Consider the following 24,044-nt stretch of genomic DNA (forward strand, 5'->3'; position numbering starts at 1 on the left):
CTGTAATCTTCCGTCCCGTTAGTGGTGACTCACCCTGTATATGTCAAAAAATGCAATTTAAAAATAAAAATCGACCTGTTTCGGGATTTTTCCTTAAAGACGCCGGTTTCCAAAATAATGAATTTATGCGTTATTTTATGGACTGTATTCAGGACCTACATAGTATCGAAACATCTTAAAATAGGACATTTAAGATAGGTAGGACACGTGTTGGCAAGAAGCAAAATGATACCAATTGAAATACTCCTTGATATACCTTCCATTCGGCAGAGCAGAAAAGGAAGGCCCAGAAAAAGATGCGTTGATAGTATCGAAGAAAATTGGTCGAAGAAGGCGATAGATAAGAAAAACGGGAGAAAATTCGTAGCAGAATATATTCCACGTGTTAAAGGAGACAAATTTCCGATGAAGTTGACTCGAATTCACTGTTAGAAAGTGCACAATACCCAAGAAATGTTTCCTCATAATCATTTTAAATGAGTTATAGTCATACTATACCTCTTCATAATACTTTCACTGCTGATATCACGCATGTGTGACCTTAAGTTATTTTGTCAGGTGCTGACGACATACTTGCGTGACATCGGACCAGTTATATTTAACAGAGCATTTTAAATACAGCGTATGCAGCAGATAATTCAGATCTTGTTAGCATGTTACTAAGGCACAAAGTATTTAAAATATGTTTGCCGTTTTCAGAATTTCCCAATGAGACGGCATTCGGCAATCGGGCATGCTAGAGTAGGGGAAACAAATTAGCGAGGTCAAGTCGGACACACGTTCAAAAAATTCGAGCAGTGCGAATGTATTGAAACAGTAGTATTCTAATTGTTTTTAATGAGTTTTATTAAAATTGTATTCAGTAAACTTTTAAAGTAGTAAAAAATATATTGACACGCATGCGTGTCAGTCAGCACTTGGCAAAAAAATTATACCTAGGTGCGCCCGACACGCATGCGTGACATTGATAAAAAACGACTAAATTCCCTATATATGAGCTTCAGTTTAATACTAAAGCAATTATAAAGCCCAAAAAATTAAAATTTTTAGAAAAAAAATGGAGCACCCAGCAACTCCGTATCATAGAAGCCAGCAGCGAAAGCAGGAATGTTTTGAAGACTATTTCTTTTACATACCAGCTCTTCTTAACTCTTCACGTGACAAATCATCCATCCATTGTGCAGTATTGGTCTCAGGAAAATAAGCATTTTAGTGTGCCTGTGTGTACGTACTATCCACAAAAATTGAATGTTTGGACTGGAATTTTGGGAGATCACATTATTGGTCCTTTTTTATCGAAGGAAATCTAGATGCAGTAAAATATCCTGAATTACAACAATTTATCAAAAAATCCTTTAAGGTATACTTAAACGAACACTTTTGGGCCAAATCACAGAACTTTTTCGGAATGGATATTCTATCTTCAGCATTGCTAGTGGGTAGGTATACAAACAACCAAACTTATATGGAATCATCATGTATTTCAAAGCAATGTTTATTTATTTCTTTTGAAAAAACTGGATATGGCTGCGAATAATAAAGGTTTTTATTAAAAATAAACAAATTTTTTTTTTTTTTTTTTTTTATTTATTAAACACCAATAAGATGCTTAAGAACATTACAATCTGATCAAATAATGTGATCAATGAGCAACTTATTTCTAACCTAAATTACTACTAAAAAACTTAAGACTAAGGACAAACTCGATAGTACCCCCTAGGTTCTGTTAATATATTGCACAAATTTTAACTTGTACCATCACTTGCACCGTGCACTATTTTTCACTTAACTAACTCGAAGGGTTTCTTCCTCTTGAGTCTTCTAGCTAGATCCGTGTTGTCGAGGAGCTGGATGGCCTCAACATTGACGTGTTGAAGAAGTCGTTGTTCGTGACTCTTGGCAAATTTTTCTATGGTCTTGTTAACAGTATCCATGTCTAGGTCCCTATGGAGATCACTGTTCCTATAGTACCATGGAGCGTTGACAATGCTCCTTAGCACTTTGTTTTGGAATCGTTGAATGATAATTAAATTTGTATTACTAGCGCAGCCCCATAGTTGGATGCCATATGTCCATATAGGTTTTATAATCTGTTTATACAAAAGTATTTTATTGTAGATTGAGAGAGTGGATTGTCTTCCCAATAGCCAATACATTTTTTTATACTTCATGTTAAGCTGTTCTCGTTTCTTTTTAACATGGGCCTTCCAGCGTAGCCTAGCGTCTAGTGTAATACCCAAATACTTTGCGGTGTCGGCATATGGTATCTGTGTATTATTTAAGTTAACAGGAATGTATTGATTTTTCTTGTTTGTAAAATTTATATGCACTGACTTCATTTCGTTTAATTTAATTCGCCAGCGTTTAGTCCACTCGTTAAGTCTGTTAAGAGATATTTGTAATTTTCTTGCTGCTTCTTCATGGTCTTCACCTACGGCTAAGACGGCAGTGTCATCAGCAAAGGTAGCTATTGTATTATGTTGTACTTCAGGGATATCACTAGTGTATAATAGGTATAGGACCGGTCCTATCACACTACCTTGTGGTACTCCTGCATTGATTTCCTTTAGTTCCGAGTAGGCTTCTTCTTGCTTAACCCTAAAAACTCTCTCTGATATATAAGGTTCCAATAATTCTCTGTATTGTCTTGGCAAAATCCTGCTTAATTTGTACTTAAGTCCTTCGTGCCATACCTTATCAAAAGCTTGCGCTACGTCGAGGAAGACAGCTGAGCAAACTTTCTTTCCTTCTAGGGACCTCTCTATTATATCCGTTATTCTATGGACTTGGTCGATAGTTGAATGACTTTCTCGAAACCCAAACTGGTGTGATGGAATTAGAGCCTTAGCATCTATGAGAGGTTTCAACCTTTTCAGCAAAAGCTTCTCGTACAGCTTTGAAATTACGGGTAGCAATGAAATCGGTCTGTACGATGATACTGTATTTGGTTGTTTTCCAGGTTTAAGGATCATTATGACCTCAGCCACTTTCCATATCTTGGGAATATATCTTAATCTGAACGAGGCATTTATGAGATATGTCAGTTTTACTATGGCTTTTCTAGGAAGTTGTTTTAAGATTTCCCCAGTAATTAAGTCAAACCCAGGTGCTTTCCTGGGATTGATGTTTGATTTAATTTCGTCGGCCACTTCTTTTGGGGTGACTAGTTTAATTTCACCTTCTTCCTGTGTGGCATTTTCCCATTGCAGTGTGTTATCACCTTCATTTGGCTGGAATGTTTCCTCGAGATATTCAGCAAATTTATTAGCCTTCTCTAAATTGCTTTTTGCCCAGCTTCCATCTGTATTTCTTAGTGGGGAATTTTGCATTATCGGTCGTTTTAATTTCTTAGTGGCTCTCCAGAGGGAATAATCAGTTGTGCTATCATTTGTCAATTCTCTTAGATAGTTACTAATTGATTCGTTTTTATTTTTTTTAATTTCTCTTTTAAGCTGTTGTGTAGCATTATTTAGTTTTGTTTTATCAGATGGAGCTCTAGAGCGTTGCCAGATCCTTCTGAGTTTTCTTTTTTCTTCGATTAGCTTTCTAATTTCTTTAGGGTAATTATTACCTTTAACTCTATGAATCAGTTCAGGTGAGTTATTCCAAGCGGCTTGTTGAACTTGTTTAACAAAACATTCCGTTTCTTCATCAAGTTCATATCTAGTTTTTAGTGAAACTTTGAGATTGATTGTTTCTTCTAAGTGAAGCTGAAAACTCCGCCAATCTGTTAGTCTATTAGTCAGTTTAGGAGGTGGCTGGCTTTGAATAACAGTATCGCTAACTGTGAGAAGGATGGGTGAATGATCGGAGTTCATGTCCCAAGCTTCTTCAATATGTAAATAATTAACAGAAATATTTCTAGTTATAAAAAAATCAATCAGGTCTGGAATTTTGTTGGAATCAGTAGGCCAATAAGTCGGTTTACCTGTTGAAAGTGTTTCACATTTTAATTGCTTAACTGCCTGCAAGAGTTCCTTCCCCTTTGTTGTAATTATCCTAGAACCCCAATGGGTGTGCTTGGCATTAAAATCACCACCAATTATAAATCTTTTGCCATGTCTATTCAAAAATTCTAGATATTGATCTTTTTTGAGGTTATGTTTTGGTGGAGAGTAGACAGCGGTAACGATAAGCTCAAAAGATTTTGTTTTAACACATACTGAAGTAGCTTGGAACATTTCTGTTTTGTAGCATATTTCTTGATGATGTCTAATTGTTTCTTTTATTATGATAGCACTACCACCTCTGGCTGTATTATCCGGATGTAAGGTATGGTATACTTTAAATCCTTTAAAATGAATGTAGGTTTCATTTGTAAAGTGTGTTTCAGAAATGAGACAAATGTCTATTTTTTCAATGTCTAGGACAGTCTGCAGTTCTTGTTGATGCTGCAGTAGTCCATTTGCATTCCATTCCATTATCCTCAGACTATCTGGCATTAAAATTCTTAGGAATAGCTCCTTTGGTGCTATATTCTAATCTAGTAATACGCTCATCCATTTTGGTCAGTGTTTCCAGTATTTGTTGGAGAGTGCTCTCAATGTTAGAGCTGTGTTTTGGGTTAGTACTTTCAATTTCTATATTACCTCTAGCAGCTTGGCTGTAGGTTTTTTTGTTTTCGTTGGTTTTGTATATCGGATTCTGCTGCTGCACCCTTTGTGGTTGTTTAGGTATTGTAGTTCTCTTATTTCGATTGTCTTTTAACTTCTGCATTTCTTTTGCTACCATGCATCCTCTGTAGTTTGCAGGATGACTTTCTCCACAGTGGACACATTTTGGTTGGGCATTTTTAGGTTTATCACAATCGATAGTCAGGTGCTTTCCGGTACATCTAACACATCGTGGTTGCTTTGCGCAATATTTTTGCGTATGACCAAAAGCTTGGCATTTTTTGCATTGAGGCACGAGTCTGGATTTTCTTAACGGCAAAATCTGAACTCTAACTTGTAATATATCAGAAATTCCGAATATTTTATCGATATTTTCATCGTGTCTGAATGATAACATGAACATATTAAGAGGTTGTTTAGTATTATACTTTAGCTTGGGTGTAGCTTCGATGAGCTTATAGCCACGTCTCCTCATTTCTTGGACAATATTATTAGGCTTTACAGAATGATGTAATCCAGTGGCCATTACTTTAATGGGCCTATTTTGCTTGTTTTCATAGGAATGCCATGAATATTTCTTATCATTTAATGCTGCGGTAAGCAGTTTAAAATCTTCCTCTTTTTGTACATTAATTTTTATAGTTTTGTCGTTGATGACTTTTATTTGAGAATTTTGGTAGCTAAGTACCATAGCATGAAGATCGTTAAAGTTGTTCTCCCCTTCTACTATAATCGGTGGGGGTTTCTCAATTATTTTAGGTTTTTCAGGACTTTTTGTGTTGTTATATTCTTCTCGTGGTGGTGTTAGGGAAGTGTCCATTTTCCTCTTTTTCCTGTTTTTCGCACGAATCCACTCTGTTTCCTGTGCAAGATCATCTTCGTCTGTATGATACTCAACCGTCTGTTTATCGATATTGTTAGACATTTTTTTCTCGAGCAGTGTATATTTTTCATTTAATTCATCAAACATTTTTTGCATGTTAATTAGCTGGTTTTGTAGTTGACGAGTTGCTTCCAAGGCCTTGTTCTTCTCGGCCTCAGATAATTTCCAACTGCTAAATAGCATTTGTTCATTTTGTGAACGTTGATAGTTTTCTTGAAACAGCACATTATCCTGCTGTAATGATATCGCTTCATTTTGCGATTGGTATAAATCTGGTTGTGGAAACATTTTATTGTGTTTCTACTTGAATTTCCATTTTACACTGAGTCACGAGCACAGTTTTATATGGAATCTCTATTCAGAAATTTTAAATGATTTAACAATTTAAATGAATAAACAAATTGATAAGACAATCAGATACTACAGCTCAGTACGGTATATGTAGGATATTTGCTTGAGTTTCAAATTGAACGAAAATAAATAAACTAACTTTTGCATCCAAAAACGAAAATATGCCTCATGTGGGGTTATAGAACTTACAACGTGGAAAGATTATTGGTCTTGTAGAGCAAGTAATGTTTTCAGAGTTACATAGCTACAGAGCTAGGTGTAACACAGGGCGCTCTGTCTAAAACCTATGCTAGATAACAAGAACTAGGAAAGCTCAAAAATAAAGCAAGGGAAGGTCGCCAAAAAGGAATAGCGGCTCAACACGATCGTTTAATTTTCCAATCAGCTGGAACACACCCAACCATTTCTCACCTGCAGCTCCAAAGACAGCTTTTGGAAGCTACAGTAACTGTTTCAGTTGAAACAATAAGAAGAAGAGTCCGTGCCAAGAAGTACACAGCACTCAGCAGGAGACAGTTATTGGTTTTTGAGTTATCCAGGCAGCACAAGATTGATCGCCTAAATTGGTGTCTACACTACCAAAAATGGAACATTGGGAATTGAAAAATGTGCTATTTTCAGGAAAAGTTAGGATTTGTGTAAAATCAGATGACCCACGAAATTGTGTACTTAGAGGTCGAGGAAGACAAGCAAAAACGAAAACTGTCAGATCTGTTCACAAATATAAAAGGGGAATTGTAATGTTCTGGAGAGGAATTGTGATCCGTAAAAAAACTCCTTTAATTTTCATCCAATCAACTTGAACTGCTCACAGGTATGTTTATAACCTGTAATTAGGCTCTGGAGATGTGCAAGAGGAGACAATTTAATTTACATGCATGATACTGGACCTCCACGTACCATTAGAATGACTAGAGACACCATTGAAGCAGAAGGCATCCCTTGTTTGGTATGTGGGGTATGTATAAAAAAATAATTAGGGCTCGCCGGGATAATCCACAAAACACCGCATGACTAGTGCGAGCTGCTCTTGAAGAATGGAGCAACCTACCACAACAAAATATTGATAAATTTATTAAAAAAAAAATATATAAAAACAATGTTAACTCTATTCGTTTTACATTGAAATTTTTTATGCTGTTGACTTTAAAACAACTAGTTTCAATTTGGTTTTAAAATACTTTATTGTTTGGTGGTGCGAAAAAAGGCAAGTTGATAATTCCGTGTCGCTATAGTGCGGAAAAGTTGCGATTGGTAATTACAAGAAAAACAAAAAGAATTTTTCAAATGGGACTTTATCTTCCGATCCCGCAACAGGCCTAAAGATTCTTCTTCTTCAAATGCAAATCCACTAATGGATGTTGGCGATCACATTTTCCATTAACTCTCTGTTTCTTGCAATGTGGATCAGTGATTGTATGTCGGTAATCTCTGTCCATTGCCTTATGTTTCGGAGCCAGGACATTTTCTTGCGTCCTATTCCTCTCTGGCCTTCAATTTTACCCTGGATTATAAGTTGAAGGAACTGGTATTTTTCGTTTCGCATGATGTGACCCAAATACGCCGTTTTTCTTTTCTTGATGTTTTCGAAAAGCTGACGTTCTTGGTTGATTCTTTTAAGGACATCCACATTTGTGACTTTCGCCGTCCATGGTATCTTTAGGATACGGCGATACAGCCACATTTCGAAGGCTCCTAATCTGTTTATATCCCTCGTTTTGAGTGTCCAGCCCTCTATGCCATATAGCAGCACCGACCACACGTAGCATTTAGTAAACCTTAGTCTCAGTGTAAGGTCGAACTCTGAGCAGCTCAGTACCTTCCTGAATTTTACGAAAGCTTGTCGAGCTTGCTCAATGCGACATTTTACTTCCCTGTCCGATGCCCAGTCTTCAAAAAGCCACGTTCCTAGGTATTTGAATTTGCTCACTCTCTCAATGGACTTAGTATTCAGTGTTATGGTGGAGTTTTCAAATGCATCCAAGTTTCTGGAGATGATCATGAATTTGGCCTTTTTGGTATTAATCTCTAATCCCATTCGCTTACTGTATTCTCCGATTATAGTGACAAGTTGTTGAAGATCTGCTATGTTGTCGCAAATTAAGACAGCATCATCAGCATATCGTATGTTGTTGATTAATACTCCATTCACTTTGATTCCCATCTCTGCATCTTCCAAAGACTCTTGAAATATGGCTTCCGAATAAATGTTAAATAAAAGAGGGGAAAGCACACATCCCTGCCGAACACCCCTTCTTATATGTATGGATTTGGATATAGAATTTTCTATTTTTAATTGTGCTGCCTGATACCAGTACAAGTTTTCAATGCATCTTATGTCTTTTTGGTCTATATCAAGCTTCTTGAGGATCTGCATTAACTTGTGATGTTGGACACGATCAAACGCTTTCTCGTAGTCTAGAAAGCACAGGAATACGTCCTTCCTCTGATCGTAACAATTTTGGACCAACACCTGTGTTGCTACTATTGCTTCTCTTGTTCCCAAACCTTGCCTAAACCCAAACTGAGAATCACTGATGTCCCATTCACATTTTTGGTATAATCTTTGATGTAGTATTTTTAAGAATATATTTAAAGTGTGACTCATCAGGCTAATGAGTCTGTGATCCTCACATCTTTTTGCATTGACTTTTTTGGGTAGGGGAATAAATGTAGAGAGCAACCACTGCTGAGGATAGCAACCAGTTTCATAAATAAAATTAAATATTTTATGTAGTGCTGAAATTCCCCTTGTGCCTAAAGATTATGAAAAAAAAATGAAATTTTACCTTTTTTCCAAAAATTTTTATTTATCCTTCGTGTACGTTTTATTCATCGCTGTAGTAAAATTTATTTACAGTTTGTATGGGTAGAGTAATAAAAAAATAGATTTACGCATTTAACGAATATCTTCCGAATCAAAATCTATAAAAATTTGAATTTTTTGATGATTTTGATAAATTAAAAAACATTTAGTTATCTCCTTTTTCTGTTACATTGTGAAGCTTTTCGCTTGTTTGTATATTGTATGACAATATTTAAACAACCCAGAACTCAAAACGAGGGGGTGATTGCAGTTCTAGCTCCACACTCACCCTTCTCTCCAACCAACCAATGAGTGTGTGTTTTTTTACATTATTTACACATATGTACATTTCTTTTTCATCTGTTTGTGTCCAGCTCTCAAACATCAACTTTGTATTGTGATTTCTTGGTAAAATCTGGCAGCATGGACCTTGATTTAAATGTTTTCCTGATGAATCCATCTGTTGATTGGGGCCCATATACATTAGCATTAGACGATGCTCCCGTGGCCAACTTTAGACACCGCTCGTCAGCTTGCATGCGACAGGGATAGTTTTGTACATTCCAGTCTGGCATGTCTTCCGTTGTAATGCAAGAAGTTATATCTTCATTTGAAACTCTTCGAAGAACTGGTGGAGAAGATAGTTTTGTAACATTCCAGTCCATTATTTTAGTGTAGTCCTGTTCTTGAAAATTTAAAATAAGAGGGATGAAATTTCTAATACTTTTGCCCTTGGCTTTAGTCTGCCCGGCTTTTAACACTCTCCTTGGCCCTAGTTCTCTAATGTGTTTCCTATCTCACTACTACTTGAAATTTTGAAGCACAGGACTAAACTAAAATAATAAACTGGAATGTCGCAAAGCAATCTCCTCCACCACTTCCTCGAAGAGTTTCAAATGAAGATACAACTCATTGTATTACATCGGGCGACATGTCAGACTGGAATGTACAAAACTATCCCTGCCACAGCCAGCTGATGAGCGGTGTCTAAAGTTGGCCATGGAAGAATCGTCTAATTCTAATATATGTGGGCCTCAATCAAGAGATGGATGCATCAGGACAACACTTAAATCAAGGTCCATGCTGCCATATTTTACCAAGAAATCACAATGTAAAGTTGTTGTTTGAGAGCTGGACACAAACAGATGAAAAAGAAATGTACATATATGTAAATAATGTAAAAAACACACACTCATTGGTTGGTTCGACAGAAGGGTGAGTGTGGAGCTAGAAGTGCAACCACACCCTCGTTTTGAGATCTGGGTTGTTTATATATTGTCATACAATATCTAAACAAGCGAAGAGCTTCACAATGTAACAGAAAAATAGGATAACTTAACGATTTTTAATTTATCAAAATCATCTAAAATTTCAAATTTTTATAGATTTTTATTGACCTTGCGGGATCGGAAAATATCCGTTAAATGCGTAAAGCAATTTTTTTAGTAGTTAACCATGCAAATTGTAAATAAATTTTACTATAGCAATAAATAAAACGTACTCGAAGGATAAATAAAAATTTTTGAAAAAAAGGTAAAATTTCATTTTTTTTCATAATTTTTAGGCCCGTTGCGGGATCGGAAGATAAAATCCGATTTGAATAATTCTTTTTTTGTTTTCCTTGTAATTACCAATTGCAACTTTTCCGCACTATAGCGATACGGAATTATCAACTTAACTTTTTTCGCACCACCCTAATAATCAGATGATTTCATATAAGTTTGGTTGGATGTGTGTACATGTTTGAAGCCGCTAAATAATACATCGGTGAAAACCCTTTAAATATATGTAATACCAATTAATAAGCCCTAAAAGGTCTTACCCAAAGATTTGCCATGTATTTAGTGGCGTTAAAAATGTATACTTAGTAGCAGCACTGAAGATGGAGTATTCATTCCAAGACAAAAACAAAACAAAACAAAATTGAATTACAATGTAGCAAATTATTCCTGTACTTCAACAACTTTAAATCAGCTTAAAAGTTTGGTTTCAATAAGACAGCTCTTCTTCACACATTGCACACACCGTCGAAGACAATTTGTCTTTAAATTTTCCTGAAGGTGTGATTAGTACACACCGTGCAATAAAATGGGACCTTCTGTCACTATAGGGCAGTCAATGAGAGCAAGAACAAGTTATAACCTCCGAATTCTATCCTACTGCATGGATTTTAATGAAATTTTAGGAATAGCCTGAAAATATCTCCTTATTCAAAGTCTACCCTATGCCGATGTGTGCTTTTGTCTTGGGGGCGGTTCCCACCCCTTCTCGGGGGTAAAAAATTTTTTGATTAAACAACTACGGAAGTTGCTAGAGAACCTAATTCTAAGCAAAAACTGTTCCATGATTTTTTTCGAAAACTCAATACTTTTTGAGTTATTCGTGGTTGAAAATTAGCCATTTTCATTGAAATATAACACCTTTTCAAACGGTTTTTTGCGAATACCTTAAAAACAATGCATCTAACTAAAAAAATTATATAAAACATTTTTGTAGCTCATAAAAAACAAAGAGATTGGTTCCTTCTTCAATCTTCTAGTTATGACACAAAAAGAGATATGGTAGGTAAAAGAGTTTTTTTTTGTGCATGCTCAAATCAGTGTATTCAACTTGAAATAACAGAGAAACGGTCGATTTTAGGTGTATAATGCCACCAATACCTTTTATTGTGCTTGAAAAGTCCTTTTAAATAAGCAATATTAAATGTCGATTACATTCAAACTAAGCGAGATAATATCATATTATGCTGCAAAATTGATGACTAACGAATTTTAAGAAAAAAATTGAGAAGTATATTTAACCCCTCATCCACAAGAATTTAAATGCATCGTTTTCCTTCTACAATACATTTTACTACAGTGTTATTTTTATGTTTAAAAAGTTGAGCGGGTTCAAAATGAATGGTTTTTGAAAAAAATAAGATCAAATTATAGAGCGCATATTTAAATTTTCTTAAAAATCTTCCTTTTCTCCATGTAACTTGAAAATGATAAGAGATAATGTTATAAAAAGTAAAATCAGAATGTTCATCTAGAAGAAACCTACATTTTTGTATGGCTTTTTTGGCATCTCTTATCATTTTCCAGTTACATGGAGAAATATAAATTTTTAAGAAAATTTAAAAATGCGCTCAAAAATTTGTTCCTTTTTTTTTCAAAAACCATTTATTTTAAAGCCGCCCAACTTTTTGAATATAAAAAGAACAGTATATTAAAATGTATTGTAGAAGAAAAACGATGCATTTAAATTCTTGTGGATGAGGGGTTAAATATACTTCTCATTATTTTCTTGAAATACGTTAGTCATCAAATTTTTTACAGTTTATCTCGCATAGTTTGAATGTAATCGACATTGAATATTGCTTATTTTAAAGGTTTCTTCAAGCAACAAAAGTTGTTGGTAGCATTATACACCTAAAATCGACCGTTTCTATGTTATTTCAAGTTAAATACACTGATTTGAGCATGCACCAAGAAAACAAGTTTTTTCACTTACCATATCTCTTTTTGTGTTATAACTAGAAGATTCATAAAGAAAAGAATCTCTTTGTTATTTTATAAGCTACAAAAATGTTTTATACGGTTTTTTAGTTAGATGCACAGTTTTTAAGGTATTCGCAAAAAACCGTTTGAAAAGGTGTTGTGTTTCAATGAAAATGGCCAATTTTCAACCAGGAATCACTCAAAAAGTATTGAGTTCTCGAAAAAAAAATTATAGGACAGTTTTTGCTTAGTATTAGGTTCTCTAGCAACTTCCGTAGTTATTTAAGCAAAAAATTTTCCACCCACGAGAAGGGGTGGGAACCGCCCCCAAGACAAAAGCACACATCGCCATAGGGTAAGCTTTGTTTCTTGGGCTATTCCCTACTTACTGTGAAAACATCACGTAAATCGACCTAGTAATATGGAATTCGGAGCCACATACCCTCATTGACTGCCCTACTAGACTTAACTCCCTTGTTTATCTGAAACAGAAACTTAAGAAAATACAAGAAAAAGTTACTTCAAAATTTAAATCTAAAAGTAAAATTTATAATAAATGGTTTTATATCATATATTTATATTAATTATGATTTTAGGTCCAGGTCTAGTTTTTCAGGTATATCCAGAGGCAGTCGCCACTTTACCTGGCTCCCAGTTATGGGCTATTTTGTTTTTCTTCATGCTAATAATGTTGGGAGTTGATTCTGCCGTAAGTATATATGTGTATTTTAATGATAACTTTTATTATTCTAATAGAAAAGTAGAAACGTTAGGCAATACATTAGACTGCGGTGGTCACAGAAATTAACTACCTTTATCAATCCAATTAAGAAGAAATTATTGAAAACACCTGCTACTTAACTGTAATGTGTTCGATAATTACCACAACTTCCACAACTCCTGGATTAGTGAATAATTCAAGTTGCCTCCTAAGTAATGCCTTCAATGCACAGCCTTGGTGTATTTAGCCAATGGCCCAGTTTTCGGATTGATGCTTTACCATTCAAAACAATGTAAAAAATACGTTTACATAGATTTCGTCATCTTTGTGTTTTAAGGATCACTATAACCTTCTATACCCAGTTACCTGTATCTATACCCAGTTACCTGGGTATCCTTGGTAATTGTTTTATGTAAATTATTGGCGATAGTATAAATATGTTCATTCCAGCTTCTAGTTATTCATAAAATTATTTAGAACAAAAAGATTATAATAAAAACCAAAGAAAAAAAATGCATAATATAGTATACTAAAAACACCTGTCAAAGTTTTTACACCATTACGTCCTCACTCGTGGCACCCGGGTAACACTACTCTTTAGTAAATGATGAAGCTGTGTCTAGTTTTTTTTATAATAAAAGTGATATAGAAACATAAATAAAAGTGCGATTTCAAACGCATTGTCCACACTTACTTAGATTTACTGAGTGTTCGTTACATAGTGGACGAATACAAACATTACATGATTTTCGTGTCTTTTTTAGCCGCTTTTTCGCTAAAGACATACAAACCTAGCAATTTCCAACAATTTTGAGGCGTCCAGTGAAATCTCGAAGTGGTAATTACTGCTGTATTACTTGAATCTGTAGGTAGAGGTTTTCCTAACATACACTCAATTCCTGACCTTGATAAAAAATTTCGATACACATTTGGTTCTTTAGATCTAGCAGAAATGGCAGGCATTACTAGTTGTTTCCCTAAGTCTTGTAGAAAAATTCTACGCTTACTAGTTTCTACGCTTAAATTATATAGGTTGCCAGGCAAGTATTATAGAACTGAATTATTTCAGGTTTATTTTTTGGGTCACTTAAATTATCGTTGTCACGCATTGTTGACAGCAAGATAAAGCTTTTTTTCTTTTTTGGCACATATGAACAAATAGTAACACAATCTGCACTGAATCTGTGTAGTGACGATTCAGGCTCACGCTCTGGCGAAGGCCGCATTTCTTGTGAAATATATGGTGTGTTTCTTTTCAAAGTACCAACTAATAATAAATTTCAAGACAACCGGAGACGGGCTAGTGGAAGAGTTGTGAAAAAATTATCCATTGTTATGTTTCGTCCCGAATTTTTGTATCGGTAATACAAATCTTTTACTGGTGAACTACGCGTTCACCTTGATTAGTTTCACGTCCAGTTGAATTTTTCCGGTATAAATTTGTCCAGTAAGTGGGACGAATTATCGGCGTCACAAACCCACCAAACCTTGATGCCATACTTGACAGGTTTTGCTGGCATGTATTGCGTAAAACGTGTCCTCCCTCTAAAAGAAAATAACTGTTCATCCACAGTAAGAGAATCCGACGGTACATAGTTACTACGTAAACTATCATTGAGAAGATGGAATATCTGTAATAGCTGCAGCTTTATCATTTTGCAAACGTTCTGCACGTGTTTTGTCATTGTCAAACCGTAAGAATCTGCTAATGCTCCAAAAGCGATTTATGCCCATACTAGCTCGGTACAAAGAATAAGAGTCTGTTTTCCATAAATCTTTTGAGTGCTCTGAATTTGAATGCCGTACTCCTGATGTAATAAGAATACCTAGGTATGCACCAAATTCTTCTGTTGTAAATGACTTCCAAACTTTTCAAGGTTTGTCGGGGTTTTCAGCATTATACTTTTCACAAACGCCATTAGCTTTTCGATTGGTTTCGCGTATAATTATGTCACACATTACATCACTTAAAACACATTTGAATGTATCTCTACTCGAAAGAGTTTTAGTAGAACGTACTGGGCCCATTTTTTCACGCAAAAGGTTATGTTTTAGTGTTCGACTTGCAGTAAAGGGTTTTCGTTGCCAAATCGTTTTATATTTTGAAACCAGAACATCACATTGGGAAGAGCTTCCTTGAAAATCGTCAAAATCTTCATCACTACTATCTTTGCCGTCGGTATCGATTTCAATCTTATTATTGACATCAGTAAAAACGTCAGAAGCTTCATCTCCATCCGGTTTGCTTTGCGGAACATAGTCTTCATCTGATTCCTGGTTTTCGATATTTTTGTCTACTTCCTCATCTATATCGTCTATAAATTGTTGCAAGTACTTCTGTTGCTTTTCATATGTCATTCTAAAATTGAATGATCTATATATAAAATATGGTAATAATCTTCTTCTTCTTTAGGTGCCGTGTCTGTATTCAGACGTTGGCCGTCATCATGTTTACAATTTCCTGAAATCTCTCTCTATCGGCTGCTGCGCGAAATAATTCTTCTACTCTGCAGCCACACCATTGTCTAATATTACGCAGCCATGAAAGTTTCTTTCGACCAATCCATCTCTTTCCCTCCACTTTTCCTTGTATTATAAGGCGAAGCAGATGGTATTTAGGTCCTCTAATTATTAAAATTAAAATAAAAGACAACTAAAGACAAAATTAAAAAAACTTCAAAAAGTGGCATTTATAAATTGTCATGTGGTGAATGCCCTGTGACCTACGTGGGTAGAACGATGCGACCTTTGGATACTCTTATCAAAGAGCATATGTCAAAGATCGATAAATCTAGCTTTGGTCATCATTTACATGCATCCAAACATAGCTTTAGTCCACAAAGAGATAATAGGATCTTACACAACATACCTTACAATAACTATACCAAAATGAATCTACTAGAAGATCTAGAAATAAGTAGAGAAATGAAAAGAAACCCTCAAAACTGTGTTAACACCCAGATTCAATTAAATTGTAAATTTGATCCTATTTTTAAGAAATTTCTTTAGTAATTTTGGTTTAGTATACAGTATACCCAACAATTTATGAAAGTTTTTTTTGAACATTATTTTAGGTATTCTTGAGTTTTCGTCCATTCACAGTAAATATTTGTTATTTGTCGGAATTAATCAATAAGATTTTTAATTTTAATAACAGCTTTCGAACTCTGAGCTTATCAAATGGTATTTCTCCTAGGTATGATTTCATCTAACTTCTTCTGCACTTGGTCAAACTATAACAGTTTTGTTTTTTGGAAGAATTTTGATAACTTTTAATATACACGTTAACATTTCACTTCAATAGTAATAATAGAAAAATTTTGTGAAAATTTAACTTTAAAATTTAGTATCTTAACTTTAATTTCATTTAACCTATACCTGGCTTTTGAGTCATTTTCAATTTTTAATTAATATTTATGAAAACAGAGGTCGCATAAGATTGTAGTTCCTTCTTTATCATTTTAATAAATGACAGCCTTCCTCAGCTGATCTGCTGTTCACGTGGGCTCAAAATGGTTTGACTCAGCCATGTTGTCTTACTAATTAATAAAAGAATTTAGATGTGATTTTATTCACTTTAAAGGGTTATTATACCCTATATCTGTGGCTTTTGCCCAGTATCCATGTTTTTTATTGCGTTGTTTAGCAATTGCTCTTCTATGAAGGTTTTATAAGAGGACGTAAATTTTTCACTTATTTTTTATATTAAAAATCTTATCTTAAATATGTCCTTTTAGGAAGCTCTGATGATGACACGTTATGTGTCGAAAGTACTTAGCTGATAATAAAATATTTTTTACACACTATCAAAAGTTTTTTTGAAAACATACAGCTGTTTGCAGTTTTGACCTCTAATTATATGGCCGAAGTATTCTGTTTTTCTCCTCTTTATGATGCTTATGAGCAGATGTTCCGAATTCATCATTTGAAGAACATCTTCATTGGAAGTGTGCGAAACCCACGATATCTTTAGGATTCGTCGATAGAACCACAATTCGAATGCTTCTATTTTGTTTAGCATTGTGGTTTTTAACGTCCATGTCTCACAACCATACAATAGGATAGACCACACATAACATTTCAGCACCTTCTTTCGAATATTCATCGACAGGTTTCTATTACATAAAACTGGTTTCCAGGTCATAAAAGCCTTCCGTGATATTTCGATCCTAGTTATTATCTCTTCATCAGAGTCACAATTTACATTTAACCAGCTGCCAAGTTACTTGAAATGATTTAGCCGTTCTAACTCCTCTCCATCAAGAGAAAGCTGACCTTTATCTATATTAATCTTTCCAACTGCCATCCACTTTGTTTTTGAAATGTTGATTCTAAGGCCTCTCCGATAGCTTGCTTCACTCACTAGATTTAGTAGTGTCTGAAGATCTTGTAAATGTTCAGCAAGAATGGCTGTATCGTCAGCGTATCTAATATTGTTGATTACTTCTCCGCCTAGCCTTACTCCCTCTTGTCTGTCATCCAAAGCCTCCCTAAAGATTTCTTCAGAGTACAGATTAAAAAGGGTGGGTGATAAAACACAACCTTGTCGTACTCCATGTTTTATCGGCAGTTTTTCAGTACGACTGTCTCCAATTTGGATAGAGGCTACTTGATTGTAATATAAGTATTTCAGCAGTCTTATATCGTAGTGGTCAAGTCCTGCTGCCTGCAGGCAATCGAAAAGTGTATCATGTTGTACTCGGTCGAATGCCTTCTCGAAGTCGATGAAACAAACATAAACGTTCTTTCGGAATTCACAACTTTTTTGTAATAGAACGCGCATACAAAATAGTGCTTCTCTAGTTCCTAGACCATTTCTAAATCCAAATTGCTTATTACCCATTGTAGTTTCGCACAGAAGGAATACTCGGTTTTGTATAATACGTAAAAGTATCTTAAGTGTGTGACTCATCAAACTGATTAGTCTAAAATCGCTGCATTTGGTGGGCCTGCTTTTCTTTGGTAATGTTTTAGTCCAGGTGCTTTATTGTTTTTGGCTTGTTGTATTGCTTTTATGACTTCTGACTTCAGTATACTGGGACCTCTGTCTAATTGGTTGTCACAGGTAGTATTTGGAGCATTTTCTCGAGAAGCATCGTCAAAAAGGTCACTGATGTGTCTCTATAATTTTTCCGTCTGCGGTTTTTTAAGTACGTGAGCATTTTTCTGTTTTCTAATTCCGGAGGTATATTTAAGTTTCTTGTGGAGGTTGAAACTGTCATGCATTTTTTGGAGGTCTTCTATTTCTTTACATGAATTCTCGAGCCAGGATTCTTTGGCCTGTTTAATTTTTCTTTTTATGAGTTTGTTAATTTCACGGTATTTGATAATATTTCTATTTTTGTATTTTCGTCGAACTTCCATCAAGTCTAGAATTTCTTGGTTCATCCATTCATTTTTTGCCAACATTTTAGGTGTTTTTAAAGATTACCTTACGTCCTCTAAAATCGAGTTTTGAATATCGTACCAACATTCGTTAATAGTTCTGTTTTTGTTTGGTATATTTGATATTCTGTGCATTTTACTATTTTTCTGCTGTGCTATGTGTTCGCGCGTTTGGGTGTTTTTAAGGGGGTCGAGATATATCTTACTAGGCTTAGTTGGCTTTGTTAGTTTCTTTAATTCAATTTGTATTTTGGAGCAGAGTAAATTATGATTTGAGTTTATGTCGGCGCCGGGGTAAGTTCTTACATCTTTAATATTGTTCCGAAATCGATGGTTTATTAGGATGTAGTCTATTTGTTTCCGTACTATTTTACCTTGATGTCCATCTTGAGGGGATTTCCACGTGTAGAGATGCCTTTCTGGAAGTTAAAACCAGGTATTTGTCATGACGAAGTCATTTTCTTGGCAGAATTCTATTAGACGCTCACCTCTTTGATTTCTCTCTCCCAAGCCGAACTTTCCGGTGATGTTTTGTGTCATCTTTTGTCCAACTTTAGCGTTAAAGTCTCCCATAATTATTGTTGTTCCGTGTTTCTTTGTTGTTTTTAGCACTTCTTCTATTTGATGGTAGCATTTTTCCATTTTTGCTCATCTGCATCTGTAGTGGGAGCATAAACTTGGATGATATTTATATTTACAGGTTTAGCATTCAGCTGAATTAAAATTACTCTGTCTGACATTGGGATGAAGTTAGTCACATATTTACTAATATGCTGTTTCATAATTATTGCTACTTCGTTTCGATGCATATGGTCTTGATTTCCAGAAAAATAAACGGCGTATCCTTGTGCTATGAAATTCCCTGTATTTGGCCATCTTGTTTCACATACCCCCATGATACTAATGTTTAGTCTGTCCATTTCAGAGAGTAGATTTCTCAGCTTACCGGCTTCATATAAAGTTGTTACATTCAATGTAGCTATTTTATACGGATAATAAACCGTAGTAACTTACCTTTTAAATTCGCTAGCACTCACTTCTCTTGCCATTATTACAAGTAATTACAACATAAAACACGTATATAGTCACAAAAATATTAACAACTTGTAAGCACAGTTAAATAAACACTGATAGCAAACAAAGAAAGATCCCAAGCGTCTGTTATTTTCGGAACGTACAAGCGAAGTTTACCGAAAAAATGCCGGGTACCTGGGTAGCACGGGTATAGACTACCGTATCAGGTACTAGACATAACGGTTAAAGGAGAGTCTATGCTGCTGTCTTGACTACATTTGTATAGGTTTGTATTTTGGTATAGGTACATAAAGAGTCGGAAATAAAGAGATGAAGGAGAGTGACAGTAATCTTTTATTAATTTTTCACATACTTCATATCTGTACAGACTAACAGATGGGTACCGGGACACACAGGTGTGGAATGCAACGAACCAACTGACACACTGGCAAAATGGGGCTCATCCACTCTGCCTGTAGGACCCGAACCTGTGATTGGGGTGCCCTTCAGAATTAATCGGGATAGTCTCAGGGAGATTCTTCTGCTGAGGTTCCAGGACTCCTGTTATGGAGGTTTAAGACCGGCTAGGCTGCACATAGTGGGGGCATCTAAAAGTCTCAAATTCCAACTGCTTCTTCTAGATTGTAAAAGATGCTCCCTCAGTATGGTCAGTATGCTCACCGGCCACTGTAGACTCCGACGGCACCTCCATTTGGTTAGACTGGTGGATGACCTACGGTAGACTCACGGTACCGTTTATGTAATAAAGAGGAGGAGACTTCCTCACGTGTCTAATGGTAATGCCCGGAATTGGTCTACTAGAGATGGCAGATCCTGGGATCGGCATCTAAGCAGCCGAGCCAGGTGAGGGAGTTGCCTATTGAGAGACTTGTGGCTTTCTGTGAGGCATAAGGTTTCTGGGAAATTAGACGCTCAAAGTGGCATCGGCAGATTTGCAGACCCTGCTGATACTGACAAACATGGAAGCTCGGTGCAGCCTGGGTCTTAGGAACGCTGAAGACCAGGTCCTTATGGACCTGGTCCGTAAGATAGGGGTGATAAAATGGACCTGCCGTAGGGGGTCTAAATGTCTGAAGGTATCACAAATCTCTAAACAGTTAGAACGGCCACCCACATTACTCTGTTACTCCTGCAGTTTGACACCCACATTTTCAGTGTGTTGGGAATTGCCAAGTAACTTATTATGCCGTACTTTGTTTGGCGCACTCTATTTGCAAAGTGCACTGCTTCTGGTCTTAGGTATTTTATTTACCAGTACAGTGATTTGCATAATATAATGTATATTGAAACCGAAACATAGGTTCCAAACAAACAGTGGCTACATACTTGGAGGTAACTGCTTAATTTTGATCTTTTAACTGGTTCTGATATTTTACCCCTTACTTACGTTGTTCTAAAGCTCATGGCATTATCAATTTAACACTTAACTATTAACGTGGATGTCTCAGGATATAAACATTAACATGCGGTATATCATACCGTTGCCTATTCTCATTTTTTTTTATATGAGTTGTGTCAATGTATTTGTTTGTTACATCAACTGCGGAATGATTCTTCATACTGCTGTAAAACAAAATACTTCTTCAAATAAAAAAAACTTATTTTTTTTTCAAGAAAATTATGAACGCATGTATAAGATTAATATGGTGGAGATCCTTAAAAAAATAAATTGAATTACAAAAAAGAGTATTGGTAACTAAAAAATAGTAGAACAATGTTGAAAGTAGAACAGTTCCGGTATTTTGCAGGTTATTAGGGCACTCATCTCTGTATTGGAAAACTAAGTAAGTTACACCGCATTTATGCTCAGTCCTGTCGGACAGGGAATTGGGCAGGGAAGTAGGCAGCTTGAATGTGTAAATAGCTCACTCGCGTTGCCGCTGCTCATGATACTGCAATTGCACGGCGCTCCCTCAAAAGTGGGTTTCGAGATGGAAGTCAAAGGACTGGCAGCGCAAGCGCGAGTGAGTATTCACATTCAACTACTCTCTCTCTCTCTCTCTCTCTCTCTCTCTCTCTCTCTCTCTCTCTCTCTCTCTCTCTCTCTCTCTCCTCTCACTTGCCGCCGGCAAAGCGGCAACTGAGTAAGGGAGCAAGACGATGCTGTCATCCCATTCCATTGTTGTGAGCCGTTCGGTAAATGAGTTGTGAGGACATTTGCGAGGAACTGATGTGAACACCTCACTCGCGTCGATATCGTATTTCGGGCAATATTTCCCACAGCGGCAGCAGCAGTGGCAATGGCTGAGTATAAATTTGGCATTTATTGTTCTGTTACATTATCTATATAAAATTACATAAACTATTAACTATTTGCAGCTTTTTCTCGGTAAATATAAATACGGTAAATTATGTCAGTATTGCAGATGGATGTGACTGAACCGGAAAATAACATGGGAAAATGAAAAGAAATATTTAAACTGGAAGAGGAAATAATTTTCATTTCGTTTGAAACATCTACTGTTTCATTATTAATTATTGACCATATAGTCGGTACTCAACTCAACCGCTCATCCTAAAATGTATAACGGCTTCTTAACTTTAGGAGTTTGGATTGAAAATGCTGGAAAGAAAATAATATAACATATTTAAGTATTAACTAATAAACATTTTTAATAAAAATTATAAAGTTAAAACTCAAATATGGAATAAATAATTGATATTTAGAAAATTATTTAATGTTATAAATTTCATTACATACATCGCTTATGTTCCACACCATATAAAATATAATATTTAGCTATAAGTTCTTTTAGTTGTAGAGTTCAATATATTTCTATCTCCCAATCTCTTATTGCTACTAATTTATACTATACATTTTTTTACATATTATAGACCGTAGATATGTTAATTGTATTTTCTCGACTGCTAATATAGTATTACTAGACCCAAACCCAGACATCCAAAGTAAAAGCATATTCTACATTAAATTCTATGTATAATCCTTCTAAAATGAACGGTTCCAAAGTTACGGAGGTAGTATAGTATAATTGGTCCAAAAAAAGGCCTAACCCAAACGTCCAAAGTAAAAATTTTCCTCCAATACCAAATTGTTCTATATGGTCCACATATTGTTCAGTAAAAAGTTACATCATTTTGAGCGTCCGGTTTGGGGGAGATGGGGGAGAAGTCAGTAAATTATTAGTTTTTTTAGGTTTTCCGTCAATATTTCTAAAACTAAGCTTTAGCGTAAACAGTGTTCTATACAAAAATATTCTACATAAAATTTAAAATAAAAAAGATCGTATACAAGTATACATAATTGTTATAAAATAAACGGTACCAGAGTTACGGAGGGTGAAATGGGGAGGTTTTCGATATTTTTTATATCTTTTGGGCAATTTATAATATTATTACTGGTGAAAGAAATTTTCTTTAACACGATTGTGTTTTGTAAATAAAATTTGCTATTTCAGTGGCCGATGGTATGTTAGTGATAAGTTCTTAAAGAAACGTCAACCTCACCACCCAAAATCATCATAAATTTGCAAAAAAATATAAAAAGTATCAAAAACCTCCACTTTTCACCCTCCGTAACTCTGGAACCGTTGATTTTATAACAATTATGCATAGGATATTTTTTGTTTTAAATTTTATGTAGAAAATTTTTGTATAGAACATTGCTTATGCTAAAGCATAGTTGTAGAAATACTGACGAAAAACGTAAAAAGAACTACTAATTTACCGACTTCTCTCCCATCTCCCCCCAAACCAGATGCTCAAAATGGTGTAACTTTTTACTGAACAATATGTGGACCATATAGAACAATTTGGTGTTGGAGGAAAACTTTTACTTTGGATGTCTGAGTTAGGCCTTTTTTGGACCAGTTATACTATACTACCTCCCTAACTTTGGAACCGTTCTAAACAAACCATGCTAAACTGCATAGTTATAGAAATATTGAAGAAAAACGTAAATAACTTCGAATTTACCGATTTCTCCCTCCTCCCCCATCCCAAACCCGACGCTCAAAATGGTGTGACTTTTTCCTGAACATTATATGGACCATATAGAACAATTTCGTGTTGAGGGATAACTTTCACTTTGGATGTCTGGGTTATGCCATCTGCCATCTTTTGAAGAAATTGTATCATACTATGACTAGCAAGCAAGCAATTTGATTCAACCCGACCTGTGGGAGATGTTCACCCTTTCGAAAAGGAACATTCGGGTGTAACAATTCATTGGCCCGAGTAAAAACAGGGATAACCCCACCTCGCTCCAATGCCCCAGGTCATCCCTTTCCCCCCTATTGCACGCTGATGCGCGATAGGGGCACAACTATCGTAGCCAAATGCTCTTCACAATGGAACACTGGGTAATAAGATTCCAATGTGGTACCCTAATCGAATGCAAAAACTAGGCCAGCTTTAAGCGCTCTAAGCCTTTTATCCTCTAATTACTTATCCGCGGAAACTAAAATTGCTTGATTGGGCCCCAAGCCATTCTACAAAGCCTCACTGGGCTCCGTCCAATGGCTTGGCGCTCTAGAATTTTATGATTTTTTGTTTTTATGATTTTTTTGGTGGCTTACGCCTTTTTTATGATTTTTTTGTTTGTATGCTGGTTTTACCTGATCGTCTATCTGGTATCTTGGATGACTTCTTGGACTACCTTGGTCACTATGTTGGTGACTAGTCTGACAAGGTAGTCTTCGTCTGGGAGGATCGCTGTGGTGGCTTGTTGGTTTTTGCCTTGTGTGGCTTTGGCATATGAGACTCCGGTTGCCTGTTGTCGTCTGTTGGTCTGTTGTTGTGGCCTCTGTTG

The 24,044-nt window shown here is 35.7% G+C and overlaps 1 protein-coding gene across 1 annotated transcript in view; it reads left to right on the forward strand.

The window, feature by feature from the left end:
- Window positions 1–24,044, forward strand: part of LOC126883732 (sodium-dependent dopamine transporter-like) — a 241,325-nt gene that overhangs the window by 173,724 nt on the left and 43,557 nt on the right. Inside the window, exon 10 of the mRNA XM_050649395.1 lies at window positions 12,732–12,844. Coding sequence (XP_050505352.1) covers window positions 12,732–12,844 — 113 coding nt within the window. The remainder of the gene's footprint in view (window positions 1–12,731; window positions 12,845–24,044) is intronic.

This window comes from Diabrotica virgifera, chromosome 4, assembly GCF_917563875.1.
Source record: "Diabrotica virgifera virgifera chromosome 4, PGI_DIABVI_V3a".
NCBI classification, from domain to species: Eukaryota; Metazoa; Arthropoda; class Insecta; order Coleoptera; family Chrysomelidae; genus Diabrotica; species Diabrotica virgifera.